This window comes from Anguilla anguilla, chromosome 8 (assembly GCF_013347855.1).
Source record: "Anguilla anguilla isolate fAngAng1 chromosome 8, fAngAng1.pri, whole genome shotgun sequence".
NCBI lineage: Eukaryota > Metazoa > Chordata > Actinopteri > Anguilliformes > Anguillidae > Anguilla > Anguilla anguilla.
This window is the reverse complement of record NC_049208.1, coordinates 48,212,733-48,233,058: the sequence shown is the minus strand read 5'-3', so window position 1 is coordinate 48,233,058 and position 20,326 is coordinate 48,212,733. Positions and strand designations below refer to the sequence as shown.

General features: G+C 47.6%; 2 protein-coding genes across 4 annotated transcripts in view; one reads left to right on the top strand and one right to left on the bottom strand.

The window, feature by feature from the left end:
• The window catches only part of LOC118233231 (lamin-A-like), a 49,278-nt gene extending 42,058 nt beyond the window's left edge, over nucleotides 1-7,220 (top strand). For both annotated transcript variants that reach the window (XM_035428705.1, XM_035428706.1), the window contains exons 10-14: nucleotides 552-659; nucleotides 1,088-1,210; nucleotides 1,786-1,848; nucleotides 2,338-2,562; nucleotides 3,905-7,220. In XM_035428705.1, the coding sequence (XP_035284596.1) occupies nucleotides 552-659; nucleotides 1,088-1,210; nucleotides 1,786-1,848; nucleotides 2,338-2,562; nucleotides 3,905-3,940 (555 nt within the window). In that variant the 3' untranslated portion in view covers nucleotides 3,941-7,220. The remainder of the gene's footprint in view (nucleotides 1-551; nucleotides 660-1,087; nucleotides 1,211-1,785; nucleotides 1,849-2,337; nucleotides 2,563-3,904) is intronic.
• Nucleotides 7,221-7,500: 280 nt separating this feature from the next.
• Nucleotides 7,501-20,326, bottom strand: part of LOC118233229 (platelet endothelial aggregation receptor 1-like) — a 42,270-nt gene continuing 29,444 nt past the window's right edge. For both annotated transcript variants that reach the window (XM_035428697.1, XM_035428698.1), the window contains exons 9-23: nucleotides 19,047-19,259; nucleotides 18,441-18,615; nucleotides 17,428-17,554; nucleotides 16,733-16,896; nucleotides 15,461-15,563; nucleotides 14,771-14,917; nucleotides 13,722-13,856; nucleotides 13,481-13,609; nucleotides 12,674-12,799; nucleotides 11,651-11,860; nucleotides 10,475-10,584; nucleotides 9,417-9,549; nucleotides 8,691-8,753; nucleotides 8,271-8,477; nucleotides 7,501-7,989 (exon numbers count right to left, since the gene is read on the bottom strand). In XM_035428697.1, the coding sequence (XP_035284588.1) occupies nucleotides 7,847-7,989; nucleotides 8,271-8,477; nucleotides 8,691-8,753; nucleotides 9,417-9,549; nucleotides 10,475-10,584; nucleotides 11,651-11,860; nucleotides 12,674-12,799; nucleotides 13,481-13,609; nucleotides 13,722-13,856; nucleotides 14,771-14,917; nucleotides 15,461-15,563; nucleotides 16,733-16,896; nucleotides 17,428-17,554; nucleotides 18,441-18,615; nucleotides 19,047-19,259 (2,185 nt within the window). In that variant the 3' untranslated portion in view covers nucleotides 7,501-7,846. The remainder of the gene's footprint in view (nucleotides 7,990-8,270; nucleotides 8,478-8,690; nucleotides 8,754-9,416; nucleotides 9,550-10,474; nucleotides 10,585-11,650; nucleotides 11,861-12,673; nucleotides 12,800-13,480; nucleotides 13,610-13,721; nucleotides 13,857-14,770; nucleotides 14,918-15,460; nucleotides 15,564-16,732; nucleotides 16,897-17,427; nucleotides 17,555-18,440; nucleotides 18,616-19,046; nucleotides 19,260-20,326) is intronic.

The window sequence follows — 20,326 nt, the reverse complement described above, 5'->3', positions numbered from 1 at the left end:
TGGGTTATGTTTGCTTTGCACATTTACATAGTGAGCTGTCCTTCACCCTGTTTAGTAATAGATGGATATGACAGATATTATGCTGTGCCGATGCTGTGCAGTATCCAACACAGTGCTGAGACCTCCCGGTCATGAAGCACAGACCTTACGAGGACCTGATATAGACCTTACGAGGACCTGATATAGACCTTACGAGGACCTGACACAGACCTCACGAGGACCTGACATAGACCTTACGAGGACCTGACACAGACCTCACGAGGACCTGACATAGACCTTACGAGGACCTGACACAGACCTTACGAGGACCTGACATAGACCTTACGAGGACCTGACACAGACCTTACGAGGACCTGACACACCTTACGGGGACCTAATACCTCCCTTATGAGGACCAAGCAGACTTTATAAGGACCAATCACAAACCTTATAAGGACCAAACACAGAGTTTACAAGGACCAAACACAGACCTTACAAGGACTGAGCACAGACCTTGGACCTGCCTAACACAGGCTTAACACGCTGGCGTTTGGTCCTTCTGTTCCCTTCAGGACCAGCTCATGGGCGGCTGGCAGATTAAGAGGCAGGTGGGGTCCCAGGCCCCCATCATCTTCAAGTTCCCCACCAAATTCACCCTGAAGGCTGGACAGACCGTCACGGTGAGCCTGGTCACAAACGCGACTACCCCGGTCCCTCTGGCCGCCTCCACGTGGGATTCATTACGTCCCATGCGCTGGGCAAAAATGTAGTCCTCCTTGTTCATATTTTAAATAGATATTTTGTGGACATTCTTACACCGACTCACCTGGCACATATTGAAATCTTTTTCTAGGTAAATTGTCTCATGAGTCCCCTCCCGTTGAAGTAAACCGTAATGTTGTTGCTTAATAGAGAAAAGTAACTGCTGTCATTGTGCCAGAGAATTTTCTTTTTCTGAGGCAAATGTGCGAGACTTGTGTGTGAGGCACCAGGCCGAGGTGGCTGCTGCTTGGTAAAACGGGCGTCGCTGTCATCGTTTGCAACGAGCGATGTCGCTGACGTCAGTCGCCCTGCGCTGGTGCTAACCTCTTCCTCCTGTGGGGTGCAGATTTGGGCGGCCGGAGTAGCGGGGGCCACCAACAGCCCCCCCTCTGACCTGGTGTGGAAGGGCCAGAGCTCCTGGGGCTTCGGAGACATGTTCCAGACCATCCTGATCAGCGCCAGTGGAGATGTGGGTACCACATGCACACACACGCACACACGCACACACGCACACGCACACACACCCACACACACACACACTCACACACACACACACACACACATCCCCCACTGGCTTAATGTCCCCATAATTGTTTATACCTTTGAATGGGGAAAAGGTTTCAGTGTTTAAACGGATTGCAGTGCACTGATCGCAGTTACCGTTAAAACGTTAATAGCGAAACACGATTATTTAGCGAAACGCTATTGTTTAGCGAAACGTGTTAGCAGAGACCTTCAGTAACGGTTGTGCATTCTGTGGTGTGATCTCACTGCACTGGTCTGTGTGTGAGAGAGAAAGCCTCACTGGCTCTGTGTGTGTAGCCTGCAGTTACACAGAAACCAGGGTATAGACTGCACTTTAAATCATTACACACTGTACTGATGGGCACCAGCAGAGTGAGCAGCCACTCGCGCGTAAAATTGACTTTTCTCTTTCTTTCCTCTTTTTCTTTATCTCTCTGTCTTTCACTTACTCCACTTTCTCTCTCTTTTTGTGTGTGTGTGTTTGTGTGTGTGTGTGTGTGTGTGTGCGCGCGCGTGCAGGAAATGGCAATGAGGAAGGTTACACGCACACTGTTCCAGGAGGATGATGATGATGAAGACATGGTAAGTACAGATTTCTTTGACACTGGTGACTGTTGATGAATAGTTTTTTGTCAATGGGGGGGGGGGGGGGGGGGGGGATTTTTGTTTTTCTCTCCATTTAAATGGCGAGAGCATATTCTTGCTTATACCTGAACTGCTATTTGAGCCCAAAAATCTAAATTGGAGTGGGTTACCTCCTGACAAGCACATTCTTGTTTCTGAGAGATTTATGCCACACTGAGGGCATTGGTTTTAGTGTGTTGATGCTGCTTCCACTCCTGCAAACATTTTGTCTTTTTCACCTGAGAATTTGACCTGTTCCCCCATCGTGGCATCCAGGAAGTAGCTCTACCCTTTAAAAAGTACGATCTATCTTTGGCGCCCCCTTCAGGCAGAAGATGAAACATCACTGTATTGTGGTTTTTTTTTCCTTGCCTCTGTCTCCCCCTGCTGGAGGACAGCAGCGCCGCAGCCCCGGTTTCTAACGCACTTCCCGGTCTCTGCCTGCAGGGGGCGCACAGCACGTGCGCCGACGCTGAGTACAACCTGCGCAGCCGCACGGTGGTCTGCGGGTCCTGCGGCCAGACCTCGGAGAAGACGGCGGCGGCGGCGGGGGCGGCGGCCAGCGGCTCGGTGACCGTCACCTCCCGCTCCTTCCGCAGCTCCGGCGGCGGCGGGCTCGCCGAGGGCCTCATCTCTCACTCCTACGTGGTGGGCAACAACGCGCGTCGACAGGTAGGGGGCGCCACCTCCAGCGTGCCATTACGTACGATGCAAAATAACCCAGGTTTTTTATTTTTGTTTTTGTTTGTTTTGTTTTGGGAAGCTGCATCCGAATACTGTGTGTCGCGCCCTGATATGGTGACACTGTATAGGACATTACACTGCCATTTTGCAGACTCTCTTAACTAGAGCGACTTTTAGCATTTTTATAGCTATGTCTACTGAAGCAATTCACATTAAGCACCCTTAAGTAATTAAGTATGCTCAAGGGCACAATTCCAGTGTCCTACTTTGGAATTGAACTTGCAAAGCTTTGGGTTACAAGCCCAGTGCACACCCACACCCACACACACACACACACACACACACCGACACCGACACACACTGACACACATACACATACACACACACACACGCATATCCAGGGCATGTCTTTTTCTAAGGGGAAGAGGAGGATTTTGATCCACTGCCAAAGCACACTCAGGTTTTACCGATAAGATGCGAATCACGTGTAGATCACGCACTACACAGAGCGCTTGTGCGACAGCAGCTCACAGTCACCACGCTGTCAGAGCTGTGAGTCGACCGCAGCGCGTATCCCAGAATGCTCTGCGCTCGGCCGAGCGGCTGCTGATCGGGATGCTCGATCGCGTCTGATGGCTCTGTGTTTGTTGACTGCCTCGACCCGCACCTGTACACTCCGGGCAGGTTTCTAGACGGGCATTCTGGTGAATTCAGTCCGTTTCCCCGGCGTAAAATGAACAGTCGCCTATCTGCTGAGATGTAATGGCATTAACCACAGATCAATAGCAACTGTACTTACATTTCGAGAATTCCAACTGCATTGCAGCATAAAGTCTTCAGAATGACTTAAGCTAGTAAGGGCATCGTTCTTATTTATAGTAGCCATCTTTACATCATTATTCACCAATGTACATTTTTTACTCTTCCATATCTGGTTAATCGTTAAAATTTGTTATTGGAAATACTAGTTAGAACAGTTCTTGTAGTACACCTCTACGCTCAAGGGATATTCAGGCAGGGCATATTGGATGGAATTTTGTCCGTCCCTCTCACCCCTCTCCTTTCCCTCCTCTACTCCTCTCTCCTTCCTCCTCTACCCCCTCTCCCCTCCCCTCCCCCCTCTACCCCTTCCTCCTCTCCTCCTCTCCCCCCTCTCCCCTCCCTCCTCTCCTCCTCTCCCCCCTCTCCCCTCCCTCCTCTACCCATCTCCCTTATCTCCTCTACCCCTCTCCTCTACCCCCTCTACCTCCCTCCTCTACCCATCTCCTCTCCCTCCTCTCCTCTCCTCTACCCCTCTCCCCTTCCTCCTCTTCTCCTCTCCTCTCTGCAGGCTGGTCCCAGAGCTGAGGCCTGCTCCGTCATGTGAGTCCTGAAGCAGGAGGGCAAGATCTCCAGCACCCGGGGGGCCCAAAAACAGGAAGTCAGCCCTTTCCCTACGCCAAAGGAGGGACGCAACTTCCTGTCTACATATGTTTGAGAATCAACTCTTATTTTGTACAACTTTTTACACACACACACACACACACACACACACACATTTACACACACACACGTAGATATAGTTATAGCTATAGATATATAGTGGGTAGATTTGCTTATATGTGCATGTAGTGCATTGATTTAGTGCAGCTAACCTTATAGATTGTTTCTGTAAAGTATAGCGCTGAATTGTGGGAGAGAGGTACTGGGCTGGGCACAAGTGCCCCCAATTCCTGTTTTGAGGCACCCCAATTTTTTAAAAATTCCCTTTAACCTGGCTGTCACCACTGAACACGCACAGCTCATCAACCAAGATGCTAGTCCCCTTTACCCCTTTAATCCCATTTCAAATCTGACCCTCAATGGTCACAAAACTCACCCCCCAAAAACCTGTGGTCTATTGGGTTTGGTTGGGGTGCCCTTGAACTGGTAAAATGAGTTAGCTGAATTCTGGGAAGGAGTTTGTTTTGGTGTACTATAGCCTTTATTGAGCAACCTTCTAAAGTCAGAACTATTTTTATTTTTGTAGTCATTTAGTCCAAGTAAAAACCCTCCTTGGAGTGCACTTACAATCATAACAGAGATTTATTTTCCAGAACAGAGCAACCATTTTCCTCCTGGTTTTAGAGACGTAAAAAAAGCATGACTGTGATTTAAGCTGAATTATTTCTCAGTGCCCTTAAGAAACGGCTTGGCTGGGAATAATAGCATTTAAAGAGAGGGAGATTCTCCAGATCTCCTTAATTTTTAAGAGAGCAGTCATATCCTGTCAAAAAAAAATTGTGTTGCTCCTGTCTTTTTTTTTTTTTTTTTTTGTTAACACCAAAGATAGCTTTCAGAAAGTTAAACCAAAAGCGTTTCCAACAAGTTTTTATCTGTCATCACTACCATTTGTTTCAAACCATCACCAACTGTGGAATATTGTGACAAATTATTCATTTTTGCAAAAGCAAAGCTATGAAATGCAGCTTTGTTATTTGTACAAATAATAATAATAATAATAATAATAATAATAATAATAATAATCTTGACCAAATTGGGCTAATTAAAATTATGGGGTACTCTGGAGGACCTCTTAAGCAATTCTGCCACAAAGTTATGCAAAATTACAACTTGGTTGCTTTCATATGGTCAGAGGGTGATTACTGTGTTTTGAAAGACATTTACGGGGAAGTTCTCTTGGTGGAAAAAAAATAGTATTTGTTTAACGATTGATTTGTGGGGATTTAATTAGAATGATGGGTTAAGCGGGACTTGTGATTGGTCTTCTGAAGTAATCAGCGTGGTTAGCTTCTCCTTTGGACGGGGCGTATTGGCAAGTAGTTATTAATCCCGGCCACTTGTGCGATCCAGTTTTTTTACTTTTTTACACAAACTACGTACAGCTGGTACCAAAGTGGCTTAAATCAACATTTTCTCCTGCAACTACATAATTATTTTGTATTATTAGTCGAGTCATTTTTTTTTTGTTGTTGCAAGAGTTAATGTGCTTGACTTTTCTTGACAAAGGGCTTTTAGTTAATGTAATTGTTAAAAGATTATATTTTTCAAAGCAGCCATATTTACTTTAAAAGCAAACAAATGCATATTTGGAAAAAACTGGCAGCTATGCAAATATTTTACGAGTGTTTGAGATGGGGTACAATGGGCCAGTGTTTGCAATATTACAACACGTATGCATTTACAACAATGTCACGCACTGGCAGAGAGCAAAGTGTAGATTGTAGATTACATTTTCCACCTCAGAATTCAGCATTATCTCATGTATAATTATATAGAGATCATGCTTTGACTTTGAGACGTTATTGTATTTACAGCTGATAAATCTGTCTCCCAAACGCATTCGGTTATGTCAGTTAACTTGGCATAAAATGATCAGCAGCTGTCCAACTGTAATCAATCAAACAAACTCAACTACACCCACTGCTTTTGATATGTCCGATTCCTGGTTTAATAAAGGCCTTTTCTTTAAGAGATAGATGTATCTATATCTGAAGAAATTTTGAAACGAAAAGAAAAAAGGCTGATCATCTTCATTTTGTCAGCAACGGCAATACATTTATTAACAGAAAGCATTCCAGTGTATTTTGAAATGCATATATAAATGTGCAGTGGAATCGGTGGCTAGTTTCGTTAGCACTGGGTTGCAGAAATGTACTGTACTGTACTTTGCTTGTACAGTAGTGGATGACGGGTCTTCTTGCTTCGTATGCTAATATACCTGGTGCCTTATTGTGAAGCCTACTTCGGTGCGTAACCAGTTCGTTTCTTCTTTTGATTATAACGACTCGTAGCCACACCCTTGTCCGAGTACCAAACGGTCGTTCATCTCGTCCGTGCTAAGACGATGCAACACATTCGGCCATTCGCCTTGACCACCCCGATACGGTGTGTTCCATACGGTCGTTCCACTCGACCACTGTAGTGCAGTGTATGACGTACGGTCATTCGACTTAACCGGTATGGTGTGTGCCTCTAGGTCCATTCCATTCGACCGTTACCGTACCGTGCGTAATGCATTATCAAGACTGCCGGTCATCCACCTGCCATTTAAACCAGAGCCGACTACTGTTGGTGACAGTGTAACTATAGATCACAGAACAGTTGTGGATAACGTCTGGAACCGTATAGCTTTGTTTCATGAAGACAGAACATTTGTATGCGGGAAGAGGCATAATGTTACTAATATTGGAAACTGACAGTTAATTTCACACTCCACACAAACATGTTCTCAGCAAACATTCTGCAAGTTCTTTAAACAGTCAGCGGACAGGTCATGTGATTTTCTCGACTCTCCATCTACATAAAATTCAATAAATTGCATATTTTGCCTTTTACATTGTTACAGGTTAATTAAAACACATTTTCTCACTTTTTGCTGCAAAGATTTCTATAGAACTATATTTTTGTAAAAATGATAAAAGGAAACCAATGTCTGTGTTTGTGTGAAAAACAAATCTGTGAGACGTAGTTTCTACTGCCAGTTCTGTTGATATTTTTTGGGGTAAAACACTAAAACCTCATTGCTCAGCTCAGTTAATTACTTTTGTAACTAAATGAAAAATAATTTGTATTGGCTGATTATTTTTTTGTTCAAAAATAATAGCTAGAGGAATACTTTTTTATTACAGTACTATTTTTTTCTAAATAAACTTTCTCCCCCACAATTCTTGTATTTTGTGTTTTTGTCACTTCATTGATATAATTAACATGCTCCAATTCATTTGATTTCAATGGAAGGGAGTCCATATGTATTACTATACTTTTATGTGATTTAAAAATATTTAATTATATTATTCTTTCTTGGACCATAATATAATGGAGTTGTTTATGTCAAAACCATATTATCTGTGTGCTATCTATTCAAGGGTGGTGATTATTCAAATTAATATGGTAATTAGCTAGTACCATTTGGAGGTCTTTTGGCAAATAAACGTAGAGACAAAATCAGACTCAAAAAGAAGATTTATGTACATTTATATACAACAAAGACATGCTGGTACACAATCAACGGACAGTGCCATTCAGAACAAGGACATGACTAATGTGTGGATGTTGATATCTCCCCTGACAGGCAAGAATTTCCGCCTTGGTGAGGGGCAACAGGAAATCTGCGGTCCTTAAAGTCTTGATTGGCGGCTGTCAGTCATTCTCGCACATCCACTGTGTTCACTCGTAGGCTCCTAGTTCCTGTAATGACAGCCTCCTCTCCAGCAGGGTGCGCTGTGTGGTGGTCCGACGGTGTTCTTGTGCATTTCTGTGGCAGCCGGGTGAGGTGTGAATCGGGGCGCGGTCAGCGGGGGTGTCTCCGCGGTTTCGGGGAGGGGGGGCGGCGTACGGGAGGGAGGTCGTAGTGTCCCGGGATGTGGCTGTTGACGGGGAGGTCGTAGTGGCTTTGGGGCTCCTGCTCTGGGACGTTACCAAGGGAACAGCGTTCTGCGGGGGAGGGGAAAAAAAAGAGATAAATGGAATGCTGGAGACGGTAACCGTGGCTACCACCGGCCAATGACAAGCTGATTTGGCAGATTTCACGTCATGGCAGAGAGTCACGGTGCAAGCAAACACCTTAAACTCGGTGCCCAACCGCTCCACTGTAAGAGACTCCATTTTACACTTTCAATGAAATGACCCCAAAAGAGAGAACCTGCTTAAAGAGTGTTGAGACCCCTGCTCCACAGGTAAGGAGGTTTCTTTCCTGTCCGATAGGGGTTACTCACTGGCGCCCCGGTGGGAGGGGACGGGGGGCGGGGGCGGTAGGCTGATTTCGGCGTAGGACCTCTCCGGCCGGGCGAAGGGGGTCATCTCCATGTAGCCGCTCTCCTGAGGGCGGGGCAGCGGCGAGGGCAGGTCCTTGATGGTGGCGTACAGGTTCTCGCTGTTCAGGGAGCTGTTGCTGTCCGTCACGGCGGAGTCCTTGGAGAGGCCTGCTCGCAGAGAGAGACGCCCCCCGGTCAGGCAGCGGCGGGTTGCCGAGCGACAGGCCAGGGGGGGGGGGCGTGTTCAAGTGCACCGAAGCGCGGCACAAAAACATAAAACGTTTCAAGAAAGCGGGAAAACGGGGACGGAGCTGAAACGCAGGAAACTGCAGGCGCGAGGAAGAGGAGGAGGAGGAGGAGGAATGAAATTTAAAAATGAACCTTTGTTGTAGTATTTGCCCAAACTGGCGCTGTAGCTGTGGCTTCTGTCCATGCCAAAAGCTCCTGAAAAGACACACACACACATGCACGCACGCACACACGCACGCACACACAGACACACGTGCACGCACGCACACAGACACACGCATGCACACATGCACTCACATGCACACACGCACACAGATACACACATGCACACACACACGTGCACACATGCACGCACGCACACAGGCACGCATAAATACATTTGGTACAGTCTAGCCATTTTGTTTTGATTCATCCTGTGCACAGCAGAGATGGGTTCAGTTCCATTTCAATTTCACACGACTTAGGAAATGAGTTGCAATTCAATTAAACTGGGGAGAAAAATCCCCTCAGTCATAGAACATTATGGGCATTTCCCAATTACTTTCTAAAACTGGTGCGCAGAACATGCCGTACTGTAGAGAAATGGCCTTGGGCTGCCCTCTGACACTCCCTCCTGAAAGGGTATGGGGAGGCGATTTGGGGGAGGGGAGGGGTGGGTTTCAGTGGGTGGGACAGGGTATAATTATACAAACCCTGGTTTTTCGGGCCAGTGGGGGGGGTGGGGGGGGTGGGGGGGTGGGGGGGGGTGTATAATTGTACGAACCCTGGTTTTTCGGGCCGGTGGGGGGGGGTGTATAATTACACAAACCCTGGTTTTTCGGGGTGGTGGGGGGGGGTGGCGTGTATAATTATACGAACCCTGGTTTTTCGGGGCGGGCGCCTCGTCGTGCTTCCAGCCGGCGGGCAGCGTGGCGTTGCTCTCCATCCCAAACAGGCCCAGGCGCTCCCTCTCCGCGTTCTTGCCGTTGCAGGAGAGCTGGTTGTTGGTGTTCTGCCCAGGAGAGGGAAACGAAACCCTCTCGGGTTTAACCGTTGCCTCCACTCCTGGCGAGCACAGGTAGAGTATCTACCTGCAATCTACCTGTGCTGCACACTTCAGCTCCTTAACAGTAGTGTGTGGTCTGGTCCACTTCTTACCTGCAGAGCAGGGGTGTCCAGTCTTATCTGAAAAGGGCCGGGTGGGGGTGAAGGTTTCTGTTTTAGCCCAGCACGGCGACACCCGATTCGGCTAATTTACTTTAAATCTTTAACTTGGCAACTTACTTTCGATTGCTGACTTCAGACATGTAACTCGCGACTCTGTGACTGAAACGTGCTCCTGCTTTTAACCTCCACTCTGCTTTTTAATTACTGTTCCACTGCTGTCTCGTTCCCCCATTCGATGTTGGGATGAACTCCTTTGTCTACTGTCTGGTGTAACTTTGTGTTTTATGTCAGGTCCCTCTTGCAAAAGAGATTTTGATCTCAATGGGGTTTTCCTGGGCAAATAAAGGTTAAACGAAAATGAATAAAAACTTCAATCAAGCAGAATCGGGTGTCTTAGTGCTAGGCTAAAACAAAACCCTTTTCGGATAAGATTGGACACCCCTGCTATAGACCAGCAATCTTCATTCCTGGTCCTGGAGAGCCAAAGGGTCTGCTGCTGGTTTTTGTTTTCACCTTAATATCAGCAACCAGTTCAGACCCAAGCAACCAGATGAGATAAGTTAACAGTGTAATCGGCTGCTTTAATCAATCGATTAAGTGCTGAAGAACTACAAAGACCAGCAGACCCCGTGGCTCTCCTGGACCAGGATAAAAGATCGCTGATAATAGTAGGGCGGCACAGGTTGTAGGGTGGTTGTGCTCATAGACTGATCCTTATTTTTAGATGCGTAGCAATATTGGGCTTGGGGGGGGGGGAGGGATGGCCTTACCTTTATAGAACGGTCCTGGTTGTTGGGGATTTGGGGCAGAGGGAGACGGTTCTGGGACAGGGTGTGGTAGCTGGGGTTGTAGTAGTAGTGGTGGTACGTGTGTGGGACGTCTGTGCCACAGAGACAGAAAAATCAAAAATCTTTACTGATGTTTAAAATCAGGGCTGCCCAGTCCTGTTCCTGGAGATCTACGACCTTGTAGGTTTTCACTCCAACTCTAACAAAGCGCACCTCATTCAACTGCTGGAGAGCTGCCGATTAGTAGAATCAGGTGTGCCAAACTGGAGTTGAACAAAAAACCCGCAGGACAGTAGATCTCCGGGAACAGGGTTGGGCAGCCCAGGCCTAGACCATCAATGTACTGATGCCCCTTCCCTCGGGAAACACAATAATTTTACGAAATGAACATTAGATATATTTTAGTATTAACCCGTATGAAGTACTCCTGATTAATCTTCCCATTGAACTCAATGGAAAAAATATTCAGTAGAAACAACGCTTGTAGTATCTACTGCATATCTGGGAGTAGCATGGTGTTTGAGGCTCATTTGATACCTGGGACCCTTGATGACATAAAGCCATTTAGACAACAAATGTGTTCCATACTGTATCAGCATAATTTTCAGCTGAATCTAGTCCCACCCCCCAATTCCAATAGAGATCAATTCAAGTGCAAAGAGCTTTTGTATCGCTTGTAGGACAACCTGAAAATAAGAACTCCAGACTCTGATGATGCTGATAGGTCACAGACATCAGGAAGTCATGGCATGCAAATGATATGCAACCAAATACAAAACATGACTCTTTTATTTGACATTATGTTAATCTGTCTACTGTATAAGTGAATTTCCCTGTTTCTAGCTTTTCCCCAAACAGTTCACTGCAGCAAAAGTAAACAAGCAAACGGTGGCACAGGAGGTCTCAGGAGTGCATTTGTTTAATTCCTGCTAATTTTCTGACCAATTATTTGTTGTTAAGACCATTAAAAGCTTAATATTTTGCCATTTTGGGCTTGGCCCATTTTTTTGTCCAGGAGTGTACAGTATATATATACATATATATTTTTTTTTTGGTGAAAATTGAGTACAAGTCACAGAGAGGCCTGCATGTATAGGGTGGTGGGGGGGGGGGGGAGGGTGTGGCCGGTTTGGGGGAGTACGTGTGGGCGGGGCCTACCTGGCACCATGTACTCGGAGTTGACGGTGCGAGTGGCCGAGTAGGACACGGTGGGGACGTGGCTCTGCTTGTCGGCGTGGCGACGGCGGTAGGCCAGCAGCAGCGCCAGCAGCAGCAGCACCAGCGCCACCAGCAGGACGATGCCCGCCACGAAGCCCCAGCTCACCTGCTCCGCCGGGGTCACCGGCACCACCAGGTCCACGTCCCGCCCTGAGGGGGGCAGTATTACACCCCCGCATTCAGTACTGATCACATCCCACTCTGAGGGGGGCAGTATTACACCCCCTGCATTCAGTACTGATCACATCCCACCCAGAGGGGGGCAGTATTACACCCTCGCATTCAGTACTGATCACATCCCACCCAGAGGGGGGCAGTATTACACCCCCGCATTCAGTACTGATCACATCCCACCCTGAGAGGGGCAGTATTACACCCCCGCATTCAGTACTGATCACATCCCACCCAGAGGGGGGCAGTATTACACCCCCGCATTCAGTACTGATCACATCCCACCCTGAGGGGGGCAGTATTACACCCCTGCATTCAGTACTGATCATATCCCACCCTGAGGGGGGCAGTATTACACCCCTGAATTCAGTACTGATCACATCCCACCCTGAGAGGGGCAATATTACACCCCTTTAAATTGCTTCTTATGTCATCGTTGAATTTCATTTAATTGAAACTATTTTACACAATGCCAGCCACCTTCTTCACCATACAGCACCTGCCTTAAGGTGGTGACATCACAAATATGTGATTAGAATTTTCTTAGCTGAACGTTCTAATGCTGATGTAACAATCACTACTGGTAACTGAAAAACAATGTTCTAGAGTTCTGGAACACTGACTTGGAATTTTGAATAATAAAAAAAAATGTTCCAAAAATCCTACGCTTCAAAGGATCAAGCCCCCGAGTATCCCCATCGACCCTTCAAAACACCCCCTGCCACATGCACACTTACTTTATTGTATATAATTGTCACTCAGTACAGTGCGTTGCTTTTTAACTTTGTGTACCTCGAATGCAGTTGTCTCCCAGGCCGGACGCACACACGCACACTCCAGTTTGGGGGTTACAGCTGGTGTTGGAGGGACAGGAACACGCATGGGCGCAGTTCAGGCCAAACGTCCCGGGACGGCACTCTGCAGCCACAAGGTTGTAAGGCAATTGAGTGGTTTATCATGTTTTATCTGCAATCAACTGTGTGTGTGTGAGGCATGTTTATATATGCATGCATGCATATATGTAAGTATGTATGTACGTATGCATGCATGTATGTATATATATGCATTTATACACGTATGTATGTGTGCATATATTTACGCACGTATGTATGTATGTGTGCATGCATGTATGTGAGTATGTATGTGTGCATGCATGCATGCATGTATGTATATATGTATGTATGTGTGAATGTATGTATGTATGTGAGTATGTATGTGTGCATGCATGCATGTATGTATGTACGTGAGTATGTATGTGTGCATGCATGCATGTATGTATATATGTATGTGAGTATGTATGTGTGCATGTATGTATGTATGTGAGAATGTATGTGTGCATGCATGTATGTATGTATGTGAGTATGTATGTGTGCATGCATGCATGTATGTATGTACGTGAGTATGTATGTGTGCATGCATGCATGTATGTATATATGTATGTGAGTATGTATGTGTGCATGTATGTATGTGAGAATGTATGTGTGCATGCATGTATATATGTATGTATGTATATATGCATGTATGTGTGCATGTACTTGTATGTATATATGTATGTATGTGTGCATGTACATGTATGTATGTGAATGGGGAGTGACTCACGCTCAGAGCAGTCCCTCCCAGTCCAGCCAGGTGGACAGAGGCAAGAGCCGTCCACATGGTGACACGTGGAGTTTTGGGCGCACCGACACACACTGGCACACTGCTTCCCATAATATCCCAGTGGACAGGCTGAGAACACACACACACACACACACACACACACACACACGCTCAGTACGTCTCCCTTGTTACAGGTATCTGGCAGGTAGATGAATGGAATAACGTCGTGTGGAGGACTGACCTTGCTCACACAGTATCCCAGCGTACCCCGGGGCACACTGGCACTCTCCCGTCACGTGGTGACAGGGGGCGGAGGATCGAGAACACGGGGGGCACAGTGCGGCACAGCGGGGGCCGAACGAGCCCATCCCGCAGACTGAGAGAGAGAGAGAGAGAGAGAGAGAAGGAGAGGAGGGAGGGGGAGATGGGGAGAGAGAGAGGGAGAGAGAGAGAGGAGGGAGGGAGGGGGAGATGGGGAGAGAGAGAGAAGGGAGTGGGAGAGAGGGGGAAGGAGACAAGGGGAGGGAGGGAGAGAGAGGGGGAGGGAGAGAGAGGGAGAGAGAGAGGAGGGAGAGAGAGAGAGAGGAGGGAGGGGGAGATGGGGAGAGAGAGAGAGAGAGAGGAGGGAGGGGGAGATGGGGAGAGAGAGAGAAGGGAGTGGGAGAGAGGGGGAGGGAGACAAGGGGAGGGAGGGAGAGAGAGGAGGGAGAGAAGGGGAGGGAGGGAGAGAGAGAGAGAGAGGAGGGAGGGGGAGATGGGGAGAGAGAGAGAAGGGAGTGGGAGAGAGGGGGAGGGAGACAAGGGGAGGGAGGGAGAGAGAGGAGGGAGAGAAGGGGAGGGAGGGAGAGAGAGAGAGAGAGGAGGGAGGGGGAGATGGGGAGAGAGAGAGAAGGGAGTGGGAGAGAGGGGGAGGGAGACAAGGGGAGGGAGGGAGAGAGAGATGAGTGAGAGAAAGGGGGGAGAGAGAAGGGGAGGGGGGAGAGAGAGAACGATCCTGTAATCTTGCAAATGTAACTTCAGAGGATCGAATAATAATAATAGCCATCATTAGCATCATCGTTATCATCAGCTAAACGATTGATTTCAATAAGTTGTAATTATCATTTAAAAAGAGTAATAAAATCATTTTTAAAAGCCAGAGATTGAGGGATAGCAGGACACCAGACAGAGAAATGGAGAAAACACAGAAGAGAGAGAGAGAGTGAGAGAGAGGCGGGGGAGAAAAGGACCATGGATATTATTGGAATGGGAGGAGTAGCCGATAGATAGCTCTGGGATAAGAGCGCTCACCGTGCTGGCACTGGTCTCCCCAGTACCCAGCGCTGCACACGCAGGTCCCGTTGTGCCGCAGGCAGGTGGCGCTGTTGAGGCAGGAGCAGTTTCGATTGCAGCGGCGCCCCCAGGTGCCCTCGGGGCAGGGCTGGGAACAGTGGGGCCCTGGGGGTGGGGGAGGGTGGAGTAGAGCAAAAAAAGAGGAGTCTTTTGCATATTAACGCTTTCAGCTCAAATTGATATTACTAACCCTTTGAAGAGCAGGTGTTTTTGGAATGTTTTTTTCCCAAAATTCCAGGTCAGTGTTCCAGAACTTCATTGTTTTCAGTTACCAGAAGTGATTGTTACATCAGCTTTGGAATGTTCAGTTAAGGACATTCTAATCACACATTTGTGGTCTTGCACCTTAAAGGGTTAATCTATTACAGCTATTACAAAATATTATCTCTTTCTCCTGAAGTGGATAAACCGATTGTGTTTGTAGCCCCCGTCAAATTAAAACTGCTCTTTTTACATTCTCTGTACTAGTTACAGTGTATACACAGTTGTTTGAATGTACATTAAAATCATTTCAATATCATATTTGAACAAGTCAGGCTGCATATTATGAAGTGGTGCGATAAATGCTCGTTATGTGGGTTGTGGGCGGGGCTAGTTTGGGAACCACTGGGATGGGGTGAAGGTGGGGGGGGGGTGTGTGTTCTGTACCCGTCCAGCCTGACAGGCACAGGCACTGTCCGCTGCGTCCATCACAGCCATCCGAATGGAGACAGTCACACCTCTGCTTACAGCCCGGACCGTACCACCCCTCCTGCACACAGAGGGGAGACAGTCACACCTCTGCTTACAGCCCGGACCGTACCACCACCCCTCCTGCACACAGAGAGGAGACAGTCACACCTCTGCTTACAGCCCGGACCGTACCACCACCCCTCCTGCACACAGAGGGGAGACAGTCACACCTCTGCTTACAGCCCGGACCGTACCACCCCTCCTGCACACAGAGGGGAGACAGTCACACCTCTGCTTACAGCCCGGACCGTACCACCACCCCTCCTGCACACAGAGGGGAGACAGTCACACCTCTGCTTACAGCCCGGACCGTACCACCCCTTCTGCACACAGAGGGGAGGCAGTCACACCTCTGCTTACAGCCCAGACCGTACCACCCCTCCTGCACACAGAGGGGAGACAGTCACACCTCTGCTTACAGCCCGGACCGTACCACCCCTCCTGCACACAGAGGGGAGGCAGTCACACCTCTGTATCCAGCCTGGACCGTACCACCCCTCCTGCACACACACACACACACACAAAAACTTGCACAACAGCACAATGTCACATGACTAACGGTATCCCAAACCACATCACAAAGTTACATACAGGGCCAATTATTTCTCAAACGCAGTGGAGGGGTGAGTTTGTTTTGTAATCACAAGATTTTTATAAGTAGCGTCCATGGTTATCCCAACCTGATGTCTTTAAAACACAACCATAGTTTCACTTTCTCATACCGTGATGCTGCACTAATACTGTCTGTAATGACTGTAAATGAAGATCTGAAGGCAGGTAAATGGCCGTTATTCTAAACTGGCGTCTTACCACGTCTGGCCACCAGTGGGCAGCACATGCTTCGAGTATAGACTACATGGCCAGATGTGCTTTCTCTTACCCTACTCAGATCTAAGAATGTCTGTCTGTGTTTAATGGGCCCTTTTCCGGCACTGCTTTCCTGACATGTTTTATAATAAATAAAGAACTCATTTCAAAATGCAGCAATTACAGGAAGTTCCGAACCATAAAAACATTAATTATTTTTCTTCCTTTCATAAATCTGTAAAATCCCATGAAAGATTGCTCAACTGTGATAATTCCAAACAGGGAGAAGGCAACAGACGATGTCAAACAACAATATGGGAATAGAAAAAGAGCATTTTCTGGACAGGGCCTTTCTTGCGTTAGCTACCGTTAGCCGCTTACCGGACACGGCTGGTCACACAGCGCCCCCGTCCATCCTGCAGTGCAACCGCAGGTGCCGTCCACAGGGCTACAGGACGCGCCATTGGAACACTGGCACGTACCATTGCAGCCCGGCCCCCAGCTCCCCCCGGAACACGGGGTGGAACAGTCCGAGCCCTTCCACCCTACCAGCGCACAAGTCAACACAAGACCGCGGTTACTTCTGGATCTCTTTCTTCTGCACAGATTAAAGTGATCTGAGCGTAAGCAATGACAGACGCAAAGTACGTTCTCATAAACAAGCCGTCCCCAGATGTTCCGTTTTGTTTGTAAAAACAGGGGGTCTGGAGCCTGTCTGTGTCTCAGAGCATCTTTTAAGTGTCCTCTTGTCTTTCCCACATCTGAGGAACGGCCACTTCTCTGCATTTGTGTGTTTGCTAGTTTATCCTTGGTTGTCAGTATATATACATATATATATATATGTGTGTGTATGTGTGTGTGTGTGTGTGCGCGAGCGAGTAATTTGTGTATGTGTGTGTTTTTGTGCATGTGCGTGCGTGCATGTGTGCGTCTGTACGTGTGCATGCTTGTGTGTGTGTGTGTGTGTGTGCGTGTGTGTGCGCGAGCGAGCAATTTGTGTATGTGTGTGTTTTTGTGCATGTGTGCGTCCGTACGTGTGCATGCTTGGGCGTGTGTGTGTAATGTGTGCTCCTCACCCTCCCTGCAGAAGCAGGTTCCATCGATGGGGGAGCAGGCCAGGGAGTGGGAGGGGCTGCAGCCGCAGCGCAGTGAACAGCTCTTCCCATAGCTTCCTCTCTCACAGTGACTCTCGCAGTGCTCCCCCTGCAGGTCACACACAGGTATTACACCAACCGCTCCCTACTGGCCCCAGATCAATGACCGGCTCGGCCATCTCTGCAGAGGACTGACAGAGCGCTGATCTGAGATCAGAGAACAATAAATAAAATGAAATAAGAGGAAAAACAACAGGACGGCACAACACCTTATACTGTCAGAATAGGCAAGACCAAAGAGATAGGTCTTGAGTTTTACATGTAAACGACCAAACTGTTTCACATTTTCTCAGATCTGTAGGGAGGGTGTTCCAGAGTATGGGAGCATAGTAATAAAATGTATGTTTGTAAAAATGTATGTTTGAATAACATTTACAAGGTTTCGCCTGTCATCACACAGGTTGAACATATTTAACTAGGGAGTTGGAGTCACACGCCGTCTGAACAACATTTGCGCTCATGTGACACTGATACACAAAATGAACAACATGTACTCTTATGCCCCCAAACTCAAGAAATTCGTGAAAAATTTGAGTATATTTCTAATGACCTTAGTTCACTATTTATAGACACGGACAAGAAAGTTTTGTGTATGCTGTGGAAATCTTTGGAAATCCTGGAACATGAACATGTAAATGAGTAATCTTTATTTGTATACAGAATATTGTTTGGACCCAATGTTTTTATTCTTTGTATTTTATATTGAATATTTTCTTTGGGAGTCAATAAACATAACTAACTAACTAACTAGCGATGCAATTCGTTTTCCCACGAATGTCATCTTAAACCCCCTTTCCAAGCGTCTCCTCATAAGAACGAGAGAACACGTATGTGTCATGTGAACACGTATGTGGCATGTGGACACGTATGTGTCATGTGAACACGTATGTGTCATGTGAACACGTGTGTGTCACTCAGGAGCGTTGAGTCCTCACCGTGTATCCCGGGGCGCACTGGCACCGGCCAGTGACGCTGTCACAGACTCCCCCGCTCAGACACAGGCAGGTATCCTGGCAACCGTGACCGTAGAAACCCTGCGGGCAGGTCTCATTGCAGGAGAGCCCCGCCCACCCCGGGCGACACGTGCACTCTCCTTTCATCGGGTGACAGCTGGCCAATCGGCAGAGAGACACAGGGCCAGATACAGGAGGGTTGGACACAAAGCCAGTGTTTGGATGAACATCACCGCCAGACTAAACAAGTTTTGTGTGAATTATGTAGACTTAACTGTTCCAAGTGTGTCTAGTCAGTACTTCAAGGTAAAATTTAAATAAATGATCCTTCTCTGCTGACCATAGAATCCTAATCATTTCATGAATCAGCAGAAGACAGCAGTGCCTGTGAGGTGTACTGGGTATTGCGTGTGTGTGTGTGTGTGTGTGTCTCTGTGCTCACCTCAGTGTGTGTGTGTGCTGTGGCAGAGGCAGTGCTGGTGTGTGTGTGTCTCTGTACTCACCTCAGTGTGTGTGTGCTGTGGCAGAGGCAGTGCTGGTGTGTGTGTGTGTGAGTGTGTGTGTGTGTGTGTGTGTCTCTGTACTCACCTCAGTGTGTGTGTGTTGTGGCAGAGGCAGTGCTGGCTGCAGTGCACTCCGTAGGTCCCCACAGGGCACATTCTGTCCCCACAGCGCGGTCCCTGGAAGCCCGGCTCACACAGGCAGCCGCCGTGGATGTGGTAGCAGCGCGCTCCGTTAGCACAGTCACACACTTCAGCACAGTCCTGCCCGTACCTGCCCACTGCACACTCCTCACTGCACCTGTGCCAAGGAGCACAGCCACAAACACAGCCTGTCTCACACACATACTCCAGCGCAGTCCTGCCCGTACCTGCCCACCACACACTACTCATTGCACCTGTGCCAAGAAGCACAGCCACAAGCACAGCCTGTCTCACACATACACACACCAGCACAGTTTACACTGTGCCAATGGACACAGTCACAAACACAGCCTGTGTCACACACATACACACACACACACACCAGCACAGTTTAAACTATGCCAACAGACACAGTTACGAACACACCCTTTCTCACATACACACACCAGCACAGTTTACACTGTGCCAATGGACACAGTCACAAACACAGCCTGTCTCACACACATATGCACACACCAGCACAGTTTAAACTATGCCAACAGACACAGTCATGACACATCCTGTCTTACATACACACACCAGCACAGTTTACACTGTGCTAATGGACACAGTCACAAACACAGCCTGTCTCACACATGGACACACAGCAGCACAGTTTAAACTATGCCAACAGACACAGTCACAAACACACCCTGTCTCACATACACACACCAGCACAGTTTACACTGTGCCAATGGACACAGTCACAAACACAGCCTGTCTCACACACAGACACACACCAGCACAGTTTAAACTATGCCAACAAACACAGTCACAAACACAACCTGTCTCACACATACACACACAGCACAGTTTACACTGTGCCAATGGACACAGTCACAAACACAGACACAGTCTCACATACACACACCAGCGTAGTTCATATGCTGCAAAAAACTAAAAATAAATCAGTCTTAACAAGTATTTTAGTCTAATATTCAGGCTTAAAATTAATTAATTTCTTGTTAACATGACAAAATGTTTGCCTATGAAATGAGACTGTGAAATGGGGTAAGACAATTCATTTCACTTGCCAGGCAAACAGTAACTTAAAACAAGCTAACAGTTTCTACTTGTCTCTCATTAAAAGACAAAACCATTTAAGGACTTTTCTGCAGTAGATCTGCTCCCTGGAGTTGACAACACCAGGGGTGTCAGGTCCAGACTTGTAGGGCAACGTTACCT